Source organism: Callorhinus ursinus, unplaced genomic scaffold (assembly GCF_003265705.2).
Source record: "Callorhinus ursinus isolate GAN/ISIS: 27379988/994484 unplaced genomic scaffold, GSC_fseal_2.0 scaffold3, whole genome shotgun sequence".
Lineage (NCBI taxonomy): Eukaryota > Metazoa > Chordata > Mammalia > Carnivora > Otariidae > Callorhinus > Callorhinus ursinus.
In genome coordinates, this window is record NW_027397065.1 from 29,890,024 (window position 1) to 29,904,193 (window position 14,170).

The 14,170-nt window shown below is 49.6% G+C and overlaps 1 protein-coding gene across 1 annotated transcript; it reads right to left on the bottom strand.

Moving 5' to 3' along the window:
- Nucleotides 1–7,007: 7,007 nt before the first annotated feature.
- MSX2 (msh homeobox 2) lies at nucleotides 7,008–13,051 on the bottom strand. Its single transcript, XM_025866612.2, has 2 exons — nucleotides 12,635–13,051; nucleotides 7,008–8,722 (listed from the first exon to the last, which is right to left on the bottom strand). The coding sequence occupies exons 1-2, from the start codon at nucleotides 13,011–13,013 to the stop codon at nucleotides 8,298–8,300; spliced, it is 804 nt and encodes a 267-aa protein (XP_025722397.1). The 5' UTR covers nucleotides 13,014–13,051; the 3' UTR covers nucleotides 7,008–8,297.
- Between the last annotated feature and the right edge of the window lie 1,119 nt (nucleotides 13,052–14,170).

Below are 14,170 nucleotides of genomic sequence, written 5' to 3' on the forward strand. Positions count from 1 at the left end.
ACCCCGGGACTTTTTACGTTGTCTTCTTGGCTCCTCTCTGTTCCCGTTACTAAACAAAGAGAAATCCAACTGGAAAGACTAGACGGGGTGAATGGCTGATGCGGTGGGAAGGAGGAGGGATGAACATTTTGCAGCCCTCAGACTTTCCCTAAATTGGCCAATTTCACATCAATAAGTGCCTCATCCATCACCACCACCTTTCAGGTGATTTTCTGCGATGGGATTTCAGGAGGCACTTAGCGTCTTATATATGATTTCTTTACAAAGTCAGTTTTTCCATCATCAAGCATTCTCAGTATTGAAATAAAAATAGGCAGAGCTTTGCTATTTAAAAAGCTCTTTTTATATCAGGTCCTGCAACCCAGAAACCTCTTTCAGGGACCTATACACTTTCTTGAGTTCACAAAGAGAGAGAGAGAAAGAAGAAGAAGAAGAAGAAGAAGGAAAAAAAAAAAAAAAAAAAAAAACCCCAGCCAGACAGACGTCTAGTCCCCGGAGGACTTAACTTTACTCAGATGGGAAGAAACTACATAATGAATTGTCAAGCCTGGCTCTGCTTCTTTGCTGTGTGATCTCAGGGAAGTCACCTTACCTCTCTGGGTACCCTTTTTATCTTCTAAGACATGGGGATAATAATAATATTTCATCTATTACCTTGAGGGCCAAATGAGGATGTGAGTGTTTTGGGCACTGGAATATATTATATAAATATAATAAGGGATCAAGGAAGGGTATAAAGGGAATAAGAAAGTCAAAGACTGACTTCGGATGACTCTTGCACTTTTCATCTTTTTTTAAATTTAGAAGAGCTCTTAATAACAAGAGCTATTCAAATAAGTACAAAATAAAATTCTGGGTAACTAAATATTACATCATAGTTGGCATTTGTTTTCAGCAAAATTTAAAATGCATATTATAATTGATGGTATCTTTGATTAGATGAAATACATAGTATATATTTAACATGACTCTTAATACATATATTTCATATATATATATTATCCTGCTTTTTTTTTCTGCTGGACGTTTTATGTCAATATTATTGTAAACTGACTTAAGCTAATCTGGCCATTTGGCCTCATGTGGTAAGTCATTGCCCCCCTCTTCATCTTTGTTGAAATGTGCAGCCTCCCCATGAATGACAAACTACATAAAATACAGACATGATGTGGTCTTTTTTAAAATAAAGGCTCTTGATAGAAGCAGGACAGGACCGTGCAGAGGGCCGAGACTGACACGGACTTGGGGGTCCTGAGCTCACCACCTGTGCGATCTCAGCATCACTGTGACCCCTTTCTGGGCACTTTGCTGTCAGAGGTTTGCTGTTCTGCTCTGTGAAAATGGGAGAACTCACGGTTCTTGAATTTCAAGGTTTCTAGGCAGGTAAAGAGAGAAAAATGGGAGTGAAGGACGGCATTCTGGCAGAAGGCAAGTCAGGGCCTCAGTTTGAGGACGGGCTCCCTTCAGCTCACATGCAGGCTCAGGCCCCACGGTCCTCACCTAAGAAATGGGGATTAGAAAATGGGGGTACTTCACAAAGCTGTAGGGAGAAATAAATAAGATCCCATAAAAAGTACCTGCCTTAAGGTGCCTGTGGACACACCTTAGCGCCAGGGCCCCAGGTAAATCTCTGGCCTCTGGGAGGCACTATTGTCTCGTGCTTTCACTCAAGGCCGGTGGAATTGCTGGGTCGTTGGGTCTCGTCCCAGTGGGGCCACTGCTTACCTTTGCCACCTTAGGCACGTTAATGAAGGAACCTAAGGTCCCTTAAGTCAAATGGAGAGGGTGACTCCATCTCGGGTCGGTGCTGAGACTCCACCTAGCCCATGCGTGTAAATCGCTGGGCAACAGTGTCCCGCACTTGCGAAGCGCTCGGTAAGAGGGGACAGTTATCTGCTTGGCTTGCTCCTCCGGCGCCGAGGTGTAAGTTTAATGATGGGGGATGGGGTGGGGGCGGGATGCGGGCGCCTGGCCGGCTGAGGTTTCCTGGGCCAGCGGAGCGGGCCGGGCCGGTGTCAGCGCGCATTTATTGATGGCAGGTATTTGGGGAGTAATTGAGCGCGGCGGCCGGCCCGGGGCGAGAGTGGGCCTCCACGAGCAATTAAATGTGATTAGGCCGAGACCTTCGGGATCCAGCTGGGTGATTGATAACCCGGCCGCATTCCTGCCGGGCCCGCGACATCAAACGGGCGGCCGGCGGCGGGCGGGGCAGAGGGGCCGCGCGCGGGGACGCTGCCCTTCTCCGCCCGCCGCTGCCCTTCTCGCCCGCGACGCCCGCGGTTCCAGGGAGAAAACGGGTGACGTGTCCTCCTCCTGCCCAGGGGTCTCTCCCTTGCTCGCTGGCCAGGTGCAGCGGGGGAGGGAAGGGCGTGGAGGGGACGTGGCGGCGAGGAGCCCCCCTGCGCGAGGGCGACGCGCCCAGAGAGGCCAGGCCGACCCGCCTGGGGCCGGACTCCGGGAATCCGACACGAAATCGCGGGAACCGGGGGAGAAATAAAGGCAAGAGAGAAGCAGAGGGGAGAAATAGGTGACAGTGGGAATGAGAATAAATCGAAAACGGAAAAATATTGAGAGACGCAATGGGGGAGCAAAATGGCAGGAAAAGAAGAGGGAAGAAAAGAGGGTAAAAGAGAAAGTTGAGAATGAGAGCCCGGGAAGGAATTGTATAGACGGTGAGAAAAAAAGTAGAGGTGTAAAGTGGGACCAACATGAAAAAGAATGAAGGGAAGGGACAGGGAAATAAAGGAGACAGCCAAAAGGGACAAGGGGGGGGGCGGGGAAGGGGAGGGAAGAAACTAAAGATGAGGTGGGGAAGGAGAGACAAAGAATGGGGAAACAGGGGAAAAGCTTAGTGAGAAGAAGGCAAGAGAAGGCCGCCCTGGCCTGGGTCCCTCCCCAGCTTTACCCACTTGGTCCCAGGCCCTGCCTCCATCTCAGCCGATTTTGTGCCCAGAGCGAGGCACCGCCTGGTGCCTGGGAGCCCTGGCATTTGCCCCCACCAGCCTGACTCCCGCCCAACCCGAGCCCCAGACCAGCCCCTTCTCCCTCCTGGCTGAATGAGGGGGTCCCCACTCCAAGCGCAGAGTGGTCAGTGGGCTCCCTGCACCCCAAGCCTGGGCCCCACAAGCCATAAATCACAAGTGGAGGTCCTGGGGTTCCGGGCCCGTTGCCTCGGGATCCCCGGAGTGTCCGGAGCCAGGGAGCAGTTTCTGTCTGTGCTGACTCCACAGACAGGATCAAAACAGCATGAAAGAAATCAGAGCGAGAACGTCGTCGGCGGGAGCTGGACTTCTAAAACCCCCTTCCGCCCCCATAGGCTTCAATATTAAAAAACCCCCTAGGAGCCTCAGACACTGTATTAATTAGTGCAACCACCCATGAAAAGTTGGGTTTGGAGCGGCATTCTTTGCCCTGTGTGAAAAACCAAGTCTAATAAACAATTGTTAAGTTGGCCTGTTGCCGCTGGTAAATTACATAGCATTAAAAAAATAATGCTTTTCATATTAGGCACTAATTAAAGGTTGGGACAGCTTTAAAACAAGAGAGGGAGGGGGGAAATCAAAGAAAATATAAAAATGTTCTTTCAAGAGTTATGGGAGGTTAATAAAGTATGTCTGTTAGAGTGAGCCTACTTTGCCCCTAGCTACAGCCAAACTGGAGCCACCACAATTGGGTCTCAATAAGATAATGATATTCCTTTCTCTGCTATTAAAAGCCTCCCAGTGCAAACTTAAAATGATTTATTTAATTTAGGAAATTATGAGGTGTAACTTCAAAGCTCGAGCCGTTAGTAATGGAAAATACCAGGTTGTTTAAAATTATAATAATAATTGTTTGGAGGACTCAGGACATCAAAGTGTTTTCATCAACAAATGCAGAGGGGTCCGGAGGAGGTTGGAAAGAGTCAGAGGAGGTGGATGGAGTTTGGATTTGATTATTATGAGCCTTATCAAGGCAGGACTCGGGATTCCCGAAGCCTGGTCCTCTGTTCTGCTTTGAAGCGGGCTATGTTGGAAAGTAATTTTACTGCTTTTTATTTAGTTTCTAGCAAGGAGGGGGGGGGGGGGGGGGGGGGGGTGGGGGTGGGAGAGGGGTAGAGGGGTCCAGGAGTTGACAGCAGACTTTTCTTCATTGCTCTCTGACCAATTTCATTAAAGAGGCCTACAGCATCACCAATCTGGAAATTTTTTTTTTTTTCTTACACTGAAGAAGGACACAGGCGCAATCAACTTCACCAACTGGGCCCTGGGCTTTCGGGGAGGGTGTGTGTGACGTGGGTTCTTTTATAAATGAGGTTTATGTTTATTCCAAACCCAGCAGTGGTGAGGGAGTGGGGGTGGGGGAATGGCCTCTCCAACCCGTGGCAAATGAGCGGCTTTTATAGCAAAGAATGGCCGTGGGAGTTTTCATTCGGTCAGACAAGGTTCTGCTCAAAGGCAAGGATCCTCTTTTCAGTCAGGTCAGGCAGACATTTAGCCAGTGCCTTCTCTCAGCCAGCCGGCCCTTCGCTGCCTACCTCCCGCCGGCCCTGCCCCAGCCCTGCCTCTGCTGGGCCGCAGGGGGGAGGCAGGGAGGCTGAGCCCCAGGTCCCCAGTGAGGGAGAAGCAGGCACTCAGTGGGAAGGCCCCCCCCCCCCCGCGCCCAAGTGAGATGGGGAAGGGGAGAGAGACGCTGCAGAGATGGGCTCTCAGGGTTTGGGAATCTGGGGGGCTCTGGAGGCCCCTACATCATGTGTAAGACAGCTCTCCCAGGGCTTGCCAGCCCTCATGCCTGCCACCTAAGGCTCATGCTTAGGCCTGAATTCTGCTGCTGCCACTTACTGGCTCTGTGACCCTCCTGAGCAACCTCTCTGAGCCTCAGTTTCCTCAACTATAAAAGGGCATCAAGGACACCTCCCCCAGGGGCATGCAAGGATTAAATGAGAGGTATGAGAAAATGCCTACTTCTGACCGCACAGAGCAGGGGCTCAAAGAAATGTGCTTTCTTCTCCTTTCTTCCCCTCTTTCCCCAAAGCAGAGCTGTCTTTCTGGAAAAGTTTGGAGGAAAGCGTTGAATGTATGGGAGGACGTGCGGATTTGTGTGCCAGGCTTCTGGCAACCTGGGCGAGGATGTCCAAGGCCAGCAGTCTCCTGGCATCTTCGGCTCTAATTCCGCAGGCACGGCTGCCCGGCTCCGGGGTGAGTCAGGGTCTTTCTGCCGCCGCAGGTTGTTTGTCCGGTCTCTGGAACCTCGGGAACGCCGGGCACACCAAGCCCGACCGACGTGGGGACTCTGGCGACAGCCGACCCGAACGCGGGGCAGGAGGTTTGGAGGGAGCCCCAGAGCTAGGCGCGCCGCCGGGCCCTGGGAACCTCTGGCTGTGGTCTAAGTCCCTGCAACCCGGCCGCATCCTCTCCTCGGTCACCCCATCCTCCCAGCGCCGGGGTGTGTGTGCTTGAGCCCGAGGCACTTTTTTTTTTTTTCTCTCTCTCTCTCCAGGCCTCAGTTTTCCTTTGAGATTTGGGGCGATTGGGGTAAAGCGCAGTCGCCCAGACCTTTTCCAATCCACCCCATTGGCCACGCAGGTCACAGCCCCGATTCTCCTAGTCGCACCCTGGTTTGCGAACCCCTCCTCCCGGGGGCAAGCTATCTTAACCCGGAGCTGGAGTCTCCCGATCCCCCACCCTGGCTGAGATCGCCTGAGGCTGCGGGGTCGAGCGGCGCCGGGAAGGAAGCTTGGTGGACGGGCTAATTAGGGACCCAACTTGGCGGCTGTTGACGAAACCGGGAAGGGCTTTGGCCTTTGGAAAACGCATCCCATAAATGAGGATGGCTGGATTCCGTACTGGGATTAGGAGTTCGGGCTGGGGAGGCCCAGTGGGATGGCAAAGACGAAAATTGGGGAGATTTGGGACACTCCTGGGGCTCAGCTCGGGAGTGCAGCGGTGGAGCAAGCAAGAAATCGGCCCCCAGCCTCGGAGCAGGTCCGTGGGCTTGGATCACGCACGGCGCTCGAGCTTGGAGATCTCAGACTCGTTGCCCGACCCCTGGGAGCTTCCGCCCGACCGGGAAATGGGAGTTTCTGGCGCCCACCTCCAAAGTGGGTGTCGGCGCAATGAGAACGTGAGACGAAAGCGCCAGTCCTCGGAGATGCCCAGTGCCAGTCTGCCCACCGCTCAGCTTCCACAAGTTCTCCATTCCCTTCTGCCTGCGTTCCCAGGGTCACCGGGGCTGCTCATCCGAAAACAGACCTCCCAAAGGTACCATCAGTAGCCACTTCTGATTTATTTGTGCAATAAAAAGCGGAATTTAAGATCCGTCTCAGCCTTCCCACCCATTGCCGACTTTTTTTAGTGGTGATGCCTCAAAACCCAAGTCTGACCCTGTTCTGTACCCAGTGGAAAGGAAGCCTGCAAAGCAAACGGGACTTGAATGAACCACCTTCCTCCTTCAAACCGAAAAGAGCATTTGTTCGGGGTCCATCTCCTTGGAAGGAGTTAGGAATGGTAAACGGAATGCGATTTGACACACTCCTGAAAGGGCAGAAGGCATCCACCCCCCACCCCCCAACCCAGAGAATTAGTTACAATCTCCATTTCCAAAGAGCTATAGGTCCCTTTCTCCCAGTTTTAAATCTGTTGCTGTTTTGGTAACTGGGAGATTTCAAGTTCAAGATTTTCCCTTGATCATCTACAAACCTCTCAGATCCCTCAGCCCCTCCACTTCTTCTAAGCTTATCTTTCACTAGAGTTTGAAAAACGAATAACAATTCCACTTCTTTTCCATGAGTAACACAAACTGCCAGAGGAAACCTTTCAAAGTATTTCCTTGGCTATTTTCAATCCACTCCCCCACTCCAGGCTGAATCTGGGCACAACTCTTAATTGATTCACACTAATATCATTAATAAAAACCACCGGCCCCCTCCCCCAATCTTGGTGGTGTTTTTGAGTTGAACTCAGCTAAGAACAGAGAGCCCCCTTTAAAATAACTGTGTTTGGACAAACTTTACTGCAATAAAACAAATGTTTAATTTAATTCAGAATAAGAGATAAGAAATAACTCTTCAATAAAATATATAAAATTATACAAGGCACCCTTTCAAAGGGATAAAAGTATACTGGGTGGTGGGGGGGGGAAAGATGGAGAGAAAGATGAAGTACCAGGGAGCTAAATGGGCTGTTTGACAACACCATTTTTAGCAAGTCAAAACATGGCTTTACCCTCTGCCCCCAGCATGTTAAAAAGTATATAAATTTTTCTAATAAGTTTAGCACATACAATAGGTACACACACAGCGAAAGCATGATTTTTTTTTTCTTTCTGGATCTATTCATTGTTCAAGAATATTTAGCATATAGGTAATGGTTACAGTATATTTATTTTTTTTAAGCAGAGAATTAATTACACTCCCCGCCCCCAATCACCTTTGCAATGTGTGAGGACTGACTTGTACCTAGTATTTCACAGAAACCATCAATTCCCCTGACATGCTTTAACTTTCTACTCTCCAATTATCTGAAATGGAGTTAAGCAACAGCCTTGAGAGGAATTAGGAAGTACTTCCAAGTCCCACCTTACCCCAAGGCATTCTCAGGATTCTTCTCATCCCCCTTTTATTGATCTTACCAAAAAAAAATTAAAACTTTAACAATCTGTAACAATGTGGACAGAGGGAAAAAATATAAGGCCAAATATGGTAGTATCTAATGAGTTTTAAATGCATGTAAAAATGCAAAAACACGATGTGTCCTCATCATTTTGAGGAATCTCTCCATATCTACTTCCTATGCATTGTGCCTACTTCTAACCTTTGTTTTCCATAAGCAAAAGTCAATCATCCCGTCAAAATCACCAAATGTCAGCAATTTTAGCAAATAATAGGTCTCTCCTATAAGAAAAAACAAAATGGACTTAAACAGTCTCTTTTAGGAAGGTGATATATAGAAAAAAGTATACATATGTGCATATAAATTTTGCCTTTCAAAATAATCTGAATTTTTACGTCTGCTGTATAAAAATGTCATTATATTTTATTATATATATATATATTTATATAGAAAAACCATCAGAGCCAATCTTTGTGAAAGGAGGAGGGGGCATCTAGAAGATCACACCAAGAAAATGGGGCTTGGTGCCTCCAGCCTAAAGAACAAATTCAAACTATGTCTGTGGCCCTGTGGGCCTAGCCGCTTAGGGTGGCGCATGCAAGGTTTGCAGAGCAGGAGTACAGGCTTGGTACTGCCTTCTTGGAGAGGGAGGAGGGGGGACCCATTTAAACAAACATCCATCAACGGAGTCTATGGAGCTGGTCTTCCTTAGGATAGATGGTACATGCCATATCCGACTGGAGTCGCATAGAGTCCGACGGGCGGGATGGGGAGCACAGGTCTATGGAAAGGGTAGGAGGCTCCATATATGGATGCTGCTTGCAGGGGCGAGTTGATGGGGAAAGGGAGGCTGAAGCCAGAGGGCAGCATCGGTTTTGCAGCCATTTTCAGCTTTTCTAGTTCTGCCTCCTGCAGTCTTTTCGCCTTGGCCCTTCGGTTCTGGAACCAGATTTTGACCTGGGTCTCTGTGAGGTTCAGAGAGCTGGAGAACTCTGCACGCTCTGCTATGGAGAGGTACTGTTTCTGGCGGAACTTGCGCTCCAGAGCCAGGAGCTGGGACGTGGTAAAGGGCGTTCTTGGCTTCCGATTGGTCTTGTGCTTCCGCAGGGTGCAGGTGGTGGGGCTCATGTGTCCTAGGGAACAGAGAGGGAGTGAATTAGCAAAAGAAGTGGCTTTCTCCCAGGTATGCCTGTGCGGGCCTCCCTTCTTCATCCTTCAAAAAGGGACTTCTGTCAAATCCATGTGGGGGTTGGGGAGGGGAGGAGGACCATATTTAAATGGATAAATTGCTTTATTTAAGAAATTGAGTCTTTTACAAAAAGTTTGGGAATTTCAGTGTACAGAACTTTCTATATGGGAAACACCAGCATTATGGATAAAGGAACTAGAACAGCCACGAATTGGTGTCAAGGGCGCCATAGTGCTCTCTGAGAAACAAAACCCCATCTCTTCTGAGCTTAAGTTCTCTGGTCTTTAAAATGGGGAACTGGGTTCATAACAATCCTCACTTCTCTAAGATGCTGAGATAAGCCCTTAAGAAGACAAGTGAAAGAGGGTCCAATAAACTGGGTTGGTCCCTTCTCCATGCCAGCAAAAGTTGGAGTGCATCAGCATATTTATGAAGGATAATCGTGCAGATAAAGGTCCGCGGTAAATTAATAGCATCTCCCGATTGGGAGCAGCCCCATGCAATAAACAACCGCACAGCTGTCATTCCATCCAGTCTACAGATTATAAAACCTGAACATCATTTTACAGATCTGGATGTGGGATAAGTTTCTTGGCCGGGTGCTTCTGTAATATAAAGTTTACTAAGAAGGAGGGAAAAATTAGCTTGCTCATAAATGTAAATGTCAGGGGAAATCATGCTGCCTCCAAGTTGAGAGCATGTGATGACATTTTAGTCATCTCTAACCATTCTCTGGTTTAGAGCAAATGTGTAAATGATTAGTTTGTCGCCAGAATTTAGAAAGAGGGAATAACAAGCAAAATAAAGGTATGCCAACCACATCCAGACTCCATATTTGAAATGGATTCAATTATAGGAAGTCACAGGACTGGGCATCGTTGTGATTCCATAGTTATCAACTAACTTTGGGCTTCTTTTCCTCAAAGGGAGGTGGAGGCAGGAGTGTGGAGCTGTGGGACAGAATGCTAAACAATTAATTTTCTGCATTTGGCTTTTATGAGCTATGCTAATTTTCCACAAGTAGCCACAGTAGTAACTCCAAAGTACTCATGGGGAGAATGTCGCATTTCTTGTTTAGTTACTTCGATGGCCCAAGAAAGAGTTTACACTTCATACTTGAGGGTGACACAACAAGTCCCACCCAGCCTCCATTTCCAACAAGAAAGGGATTCCTCCTAGTGTGACATTATTAACCATCACTTCAGTGACTAAAAAGTAAGAGGCAGTAGGTTCTACAATCGATCAAAAACAGAAACCGGAGAGAGAGGGATGGGTACACAGAAGTCTAGACTTTTGCATACTCCCTAAATAAGCCAGAGAGCTTAGGCACCTAGTTCTTAATTTACAAATAAACTAACAACCCTGTTGAAGACTCAGAGACCTGCTTTCACCCTTCACAAACCAGACCTAGCTCCCTGGAGGACTCCACTGTCTCAAGGTACATACCAAGCTCCCAGTGTCTACACTTGATCCTGCTCCATGTTTGCAGGAACTCTGTGCCCTGAATGGTCAGCCCAGTCATCCCGGCTGCTTCTAGAGGCTGCATTTGAACTACAAAACGCCAGGCTACATGTATCAAAGCCATAAAGCTAAGAGTCTCCCTCTCAACACTCCTCACCTCCACCCCCACCCTGCTTTTTAAACCAGTCAAAGGATGGATGCAGATTATAGAAAGCAAAACAGCAGTTACCCTACTTCCTCCAAATAACAAACCTGGCCAGTGGCTCCCTCTTGCCCCAGGCTCCTGTGCTAGAAGCTCCTTGGACCCACGATTCCAACCACAGGGCTTCTGCTGTCATTTCTAGGCCCAAAGAGCTAATGAACCACTGTTGGTTTTAAAATTAAATCCTTTCTCCAGAATCTTGGATTTTTCTCATGGGAAGGTCATATCCAGGGCCCCCAAGCAGGGAAGTTCATCCTCTCTGTTGGGGGGAGGGGGGGCGGTTTACAGAGCCAGAGGGGAATTGCCATCCCACAACCCTAAGGCCTAAGGAAGTGGGGATTTCTGACCTCTGGACACCTCACTGTAAGGCCTGAATCGCTGATGTGCTGATGGGCACTGACCCAGGCCTAGAAAAACATGCGCACTCAATATTTGTCTAACAAATTAGGTTCCTTAAAGTTTCTGAGCCTCTATTTCACCATCAATAAAATGGGTAATACTGTGCTATGTGGTTCAGAGTACTAAATTTTAGAATGCCCAGAGCCCTGTCTACCACTGGATAGGTGATCATTAAATATTGCCAAGGTGTTTTTGTTTTTGTTCTTGGGGTGGGGGGGGAGTCGTTGGTCAAGCCCAAACTCAGTGTGTGCTGATTCCTCTGAACTCCGCCGAAATGTCCTTGTCTGTTACCAGCAGGCCGGCTGCGGACACACAGAGATCAGATAAGATAATATAGTGAAAAGTGCTATAAAGCACTGTGCAAACTTGAGTTTAAATTCTTTGAGTCCTTAATCTCCACACCCTTTGAATCTTTCAGAGTTTCTAACAGGGTGGAGGAGCTATGCCGGAGGGGACAGCCACTGCCTCCGGGGTATATGGCCTTGTTTTGTTCACAAAACACTATGCAACTCAGTCTTGAGGGCTGACTGAAGGAAATGAAGGAAGCTGTGGGTTCTTCTCCCAGCTTTGGAAAAAGTCCCTCCGCAGACCCCTCTTTCTCACCTTTTCTAAAGGTGCAGTGGGGGGTAGAGAAATCGTAAAGGCCAGGAGATAGAAATAAAAGGGGCTATAAGGAATAGAGTTCTCCAAATTGTGTTAAGGACCCAGGCCCAAAAATAAGTGCTAAAGCTGGAAGAGAAATCGATTCTCCTGGGCTGCTTGCCATCCTGCCTCATTGGCAGGAAGCGGGGTGCAGGTCTGGGGACCTCTGCTTGGTTTCTCTGGGGAGAAGAATCAAAGGTGGTCAGGACACCCTACAGAGGAGCAGAGCTTGGACACCTACGGTCCCTTGCCCAATTCAGCCATTGTTGGTGACCTGGACCAAGCAAGTTCAGTCCTCTTAAAGTCCGGGTGTCCGCATAGGGACTAACCACCTTTCCTGTGCTTCTGCCTGCCCTTCGGGGTTCCAGCGATATCAGGATCTGGTGAACTAATGAGCATCATTTTGTAAACCCTCAAGCGCTGCTGGAAGGTTGTTAATTATTACTATGAGCCGAGAGAGCCCGCGCGCTTCGGACCCCAGCCCGCTCCCGGCGAAGGTGCAGGCTGCGGGGACGACAGGAAGACGTTTCGTCCCGGCATCAGTTTCTGCCTCCATCCCTTCCTGGGATCCTGCGGGATTAACTTCCCTAATGGAAGTTAATGATTTCTACCCAATACCGGGGGTTAGATTTCACCTAGACTTATCTTTAAAATGAGGGCACATCTCGCTGGGTTGTGAACTCTGAAAGGAGGTACGGCACCTCCGCCTCTGCCTGGCACATATTCGAGTGCTCATTAAAAGTGGATCTCTCTTCATTCTCCAGACAGAAACCCGGTGGACGATGAGACAAAAATAGGCAAAGTGGTTGGAGCGCGGGGCTGAGAGCTAGAGAAACCGATAACCGAGCGACCCGGCAAAACCAGCTACGCTGCGCCCTTCAAAGACCAGCGAATCCTCAATTGTGTCGGATACTTTGCACAGCTAGGGGATCCCGAACACGCGCTGCGCGGATCTGACCCAGAAGGTGTCTTGGCTCCAGCCGGCTCGCAGAACTCTGGAGATATCAAGGGGCCAAGAACTCCCAGGCTCGCTCTCCCGGGATTATAGTGCAGAGGGGTCTCCGTACCCCCAGCCTGGAATACCGGCCCCCTAGCTCCCTCCAGAAATCCACGGACCCGCCTGCCCCTTGTCTGGCCCGGACGCTCACTCACTTGGCGGCGGCGAGTATCTGCCGGGTTCCTGCATCCATGCGGCTCCGTCTTCTGAGTTTTCCGACTTGACCGAGGCGGTCTCGAAGGGCTTGACCAGCGGCCCGGGGCTGTGGGCTTCCCGGGCGCCGTGTCCGGGCAGGAGCAGTGGCCGCAGGGTGGCCCCGGCGGAGGCGCTTTCGGCTGGCAGTGGGGACGCCTCTTTGGGCGGCTTCTTGTCCGACATGAGCGCCTCCACGCTGAAGGGCAGGCTGGAGACCTTGACGCGGCGCTCCTCGGCGGCCCCCTCCGCTCCCCCAGGCCCAGGGCCCGGCCCAGCCACCATCGCCGGGCCCTCCTCATCAGACGAAAACAGGTCATTGCCTTTGGACGGAGAAGCCATGACTTCTCTGCCCTACGTAGCTCCCCGCGCGCGACTCCGCTGGCAACCCGGCAGCCGCGACTCAAACTTTTTTGGGGGGAGACGGGAGGGGCGCGCTGGGAGCCGAGCCTTTCCTCCAAGGGGAAGTGGGAGATTCGGCTCAGCCAATCGGCGCCGGCTCTGGAGCTGACGCCACAGACGCTCGCCTCTGATTGGCTCTCCAGGAAGAGGCTGGGGCCTTTTTTTTTTCCTGTTTGAAATAAATTAGGAGTTAATTACAGGAGCAGTCAGCAGAGTTGTTATTAGGCGATCCCTCAAGGGTTATAATCACGCCAAAACTGAAAAGTCCATGGCGTAATTAAGGCCGATTATTTAAAGAGGAAGTTCGCCGAGTCCCATTTCTTCTCTCTTTTGACCCCTTTTTAAAAAGGCACCTCGCGCCCATACCACTTCCCCCAACACCCACCGCCAGAACACGTTTAAAATCTGCAACTGACATTGCAAAAACATTTGTGAAGCTCCTACTATACGTGGAAACAGCTAACTCTAGGAGTCAGCACTGAAAACACGGGCCAGCATCCCTGCTAAAGGCAGTAATACATACATGGAGCTTGTAAGAGTATTCCTTTCGCCATTGGCGAAAGCCCTACAGCGAAAGCTATTACCCCTAGAAGAAGAAGGGACGGAGAGAGACCGAGAGGTGGTCAGAGACTGGTCTTCCAAAGTTCTGACTGGAAAATTTAAAGCAGTGGTCCCCATCTCTTCCACTCGAAACAAAACCAGCGCACTCTTAGAAAAATTGCAGTCCGCGTGTTTTCTTTCCCTCGAATCTCCTCTCTGGGCGACACCCGGATCCGACCTTTTCCTAAGGACTACGTGTATTGTGTGTTTCTTGCGTTTGTTTGAGCCTGTTTGTCATGTGTTTGGGTGCCAGTGTTTGCCTTCAAGGGGGAGGAGGAAGGAAAAGGCGCCGATAATACCTAGTGCTTCCCTTCCTCTTGCAAATCTCAGAAATACCGGCTTCCGAGTTTGCACACCCCAGGCCTATTACGTTTTTGAGAAGAATATTTTTATTCATTGCACCTGGTTTAAAAAAAAAAGCATAGATATCCTCACCCCGCCCCAAATTATACCCTGGGTAATTACATCTCAAAGACTTAGTGATGACTGTACCAGCC

What these genes read in the sequence shown, in the direction of transcription:
- MSX2 (XM_025866612.2), bottom strand. Translation starts at nt 13,013, where the DNA reads ATGGCTTCTCCGTCCAAAGGCAATGACCTGTTTTCGTCTGATGAGGAG. An exon ending in CAGATACTCGCCGCCGCCAA is followed by an intron (nt 8,723 to 12,634) that starts GTGAGTGAGCGT and finishes TCTGTTCCCTAG; the next exon opens with GACACATGAGCCCCACCACC.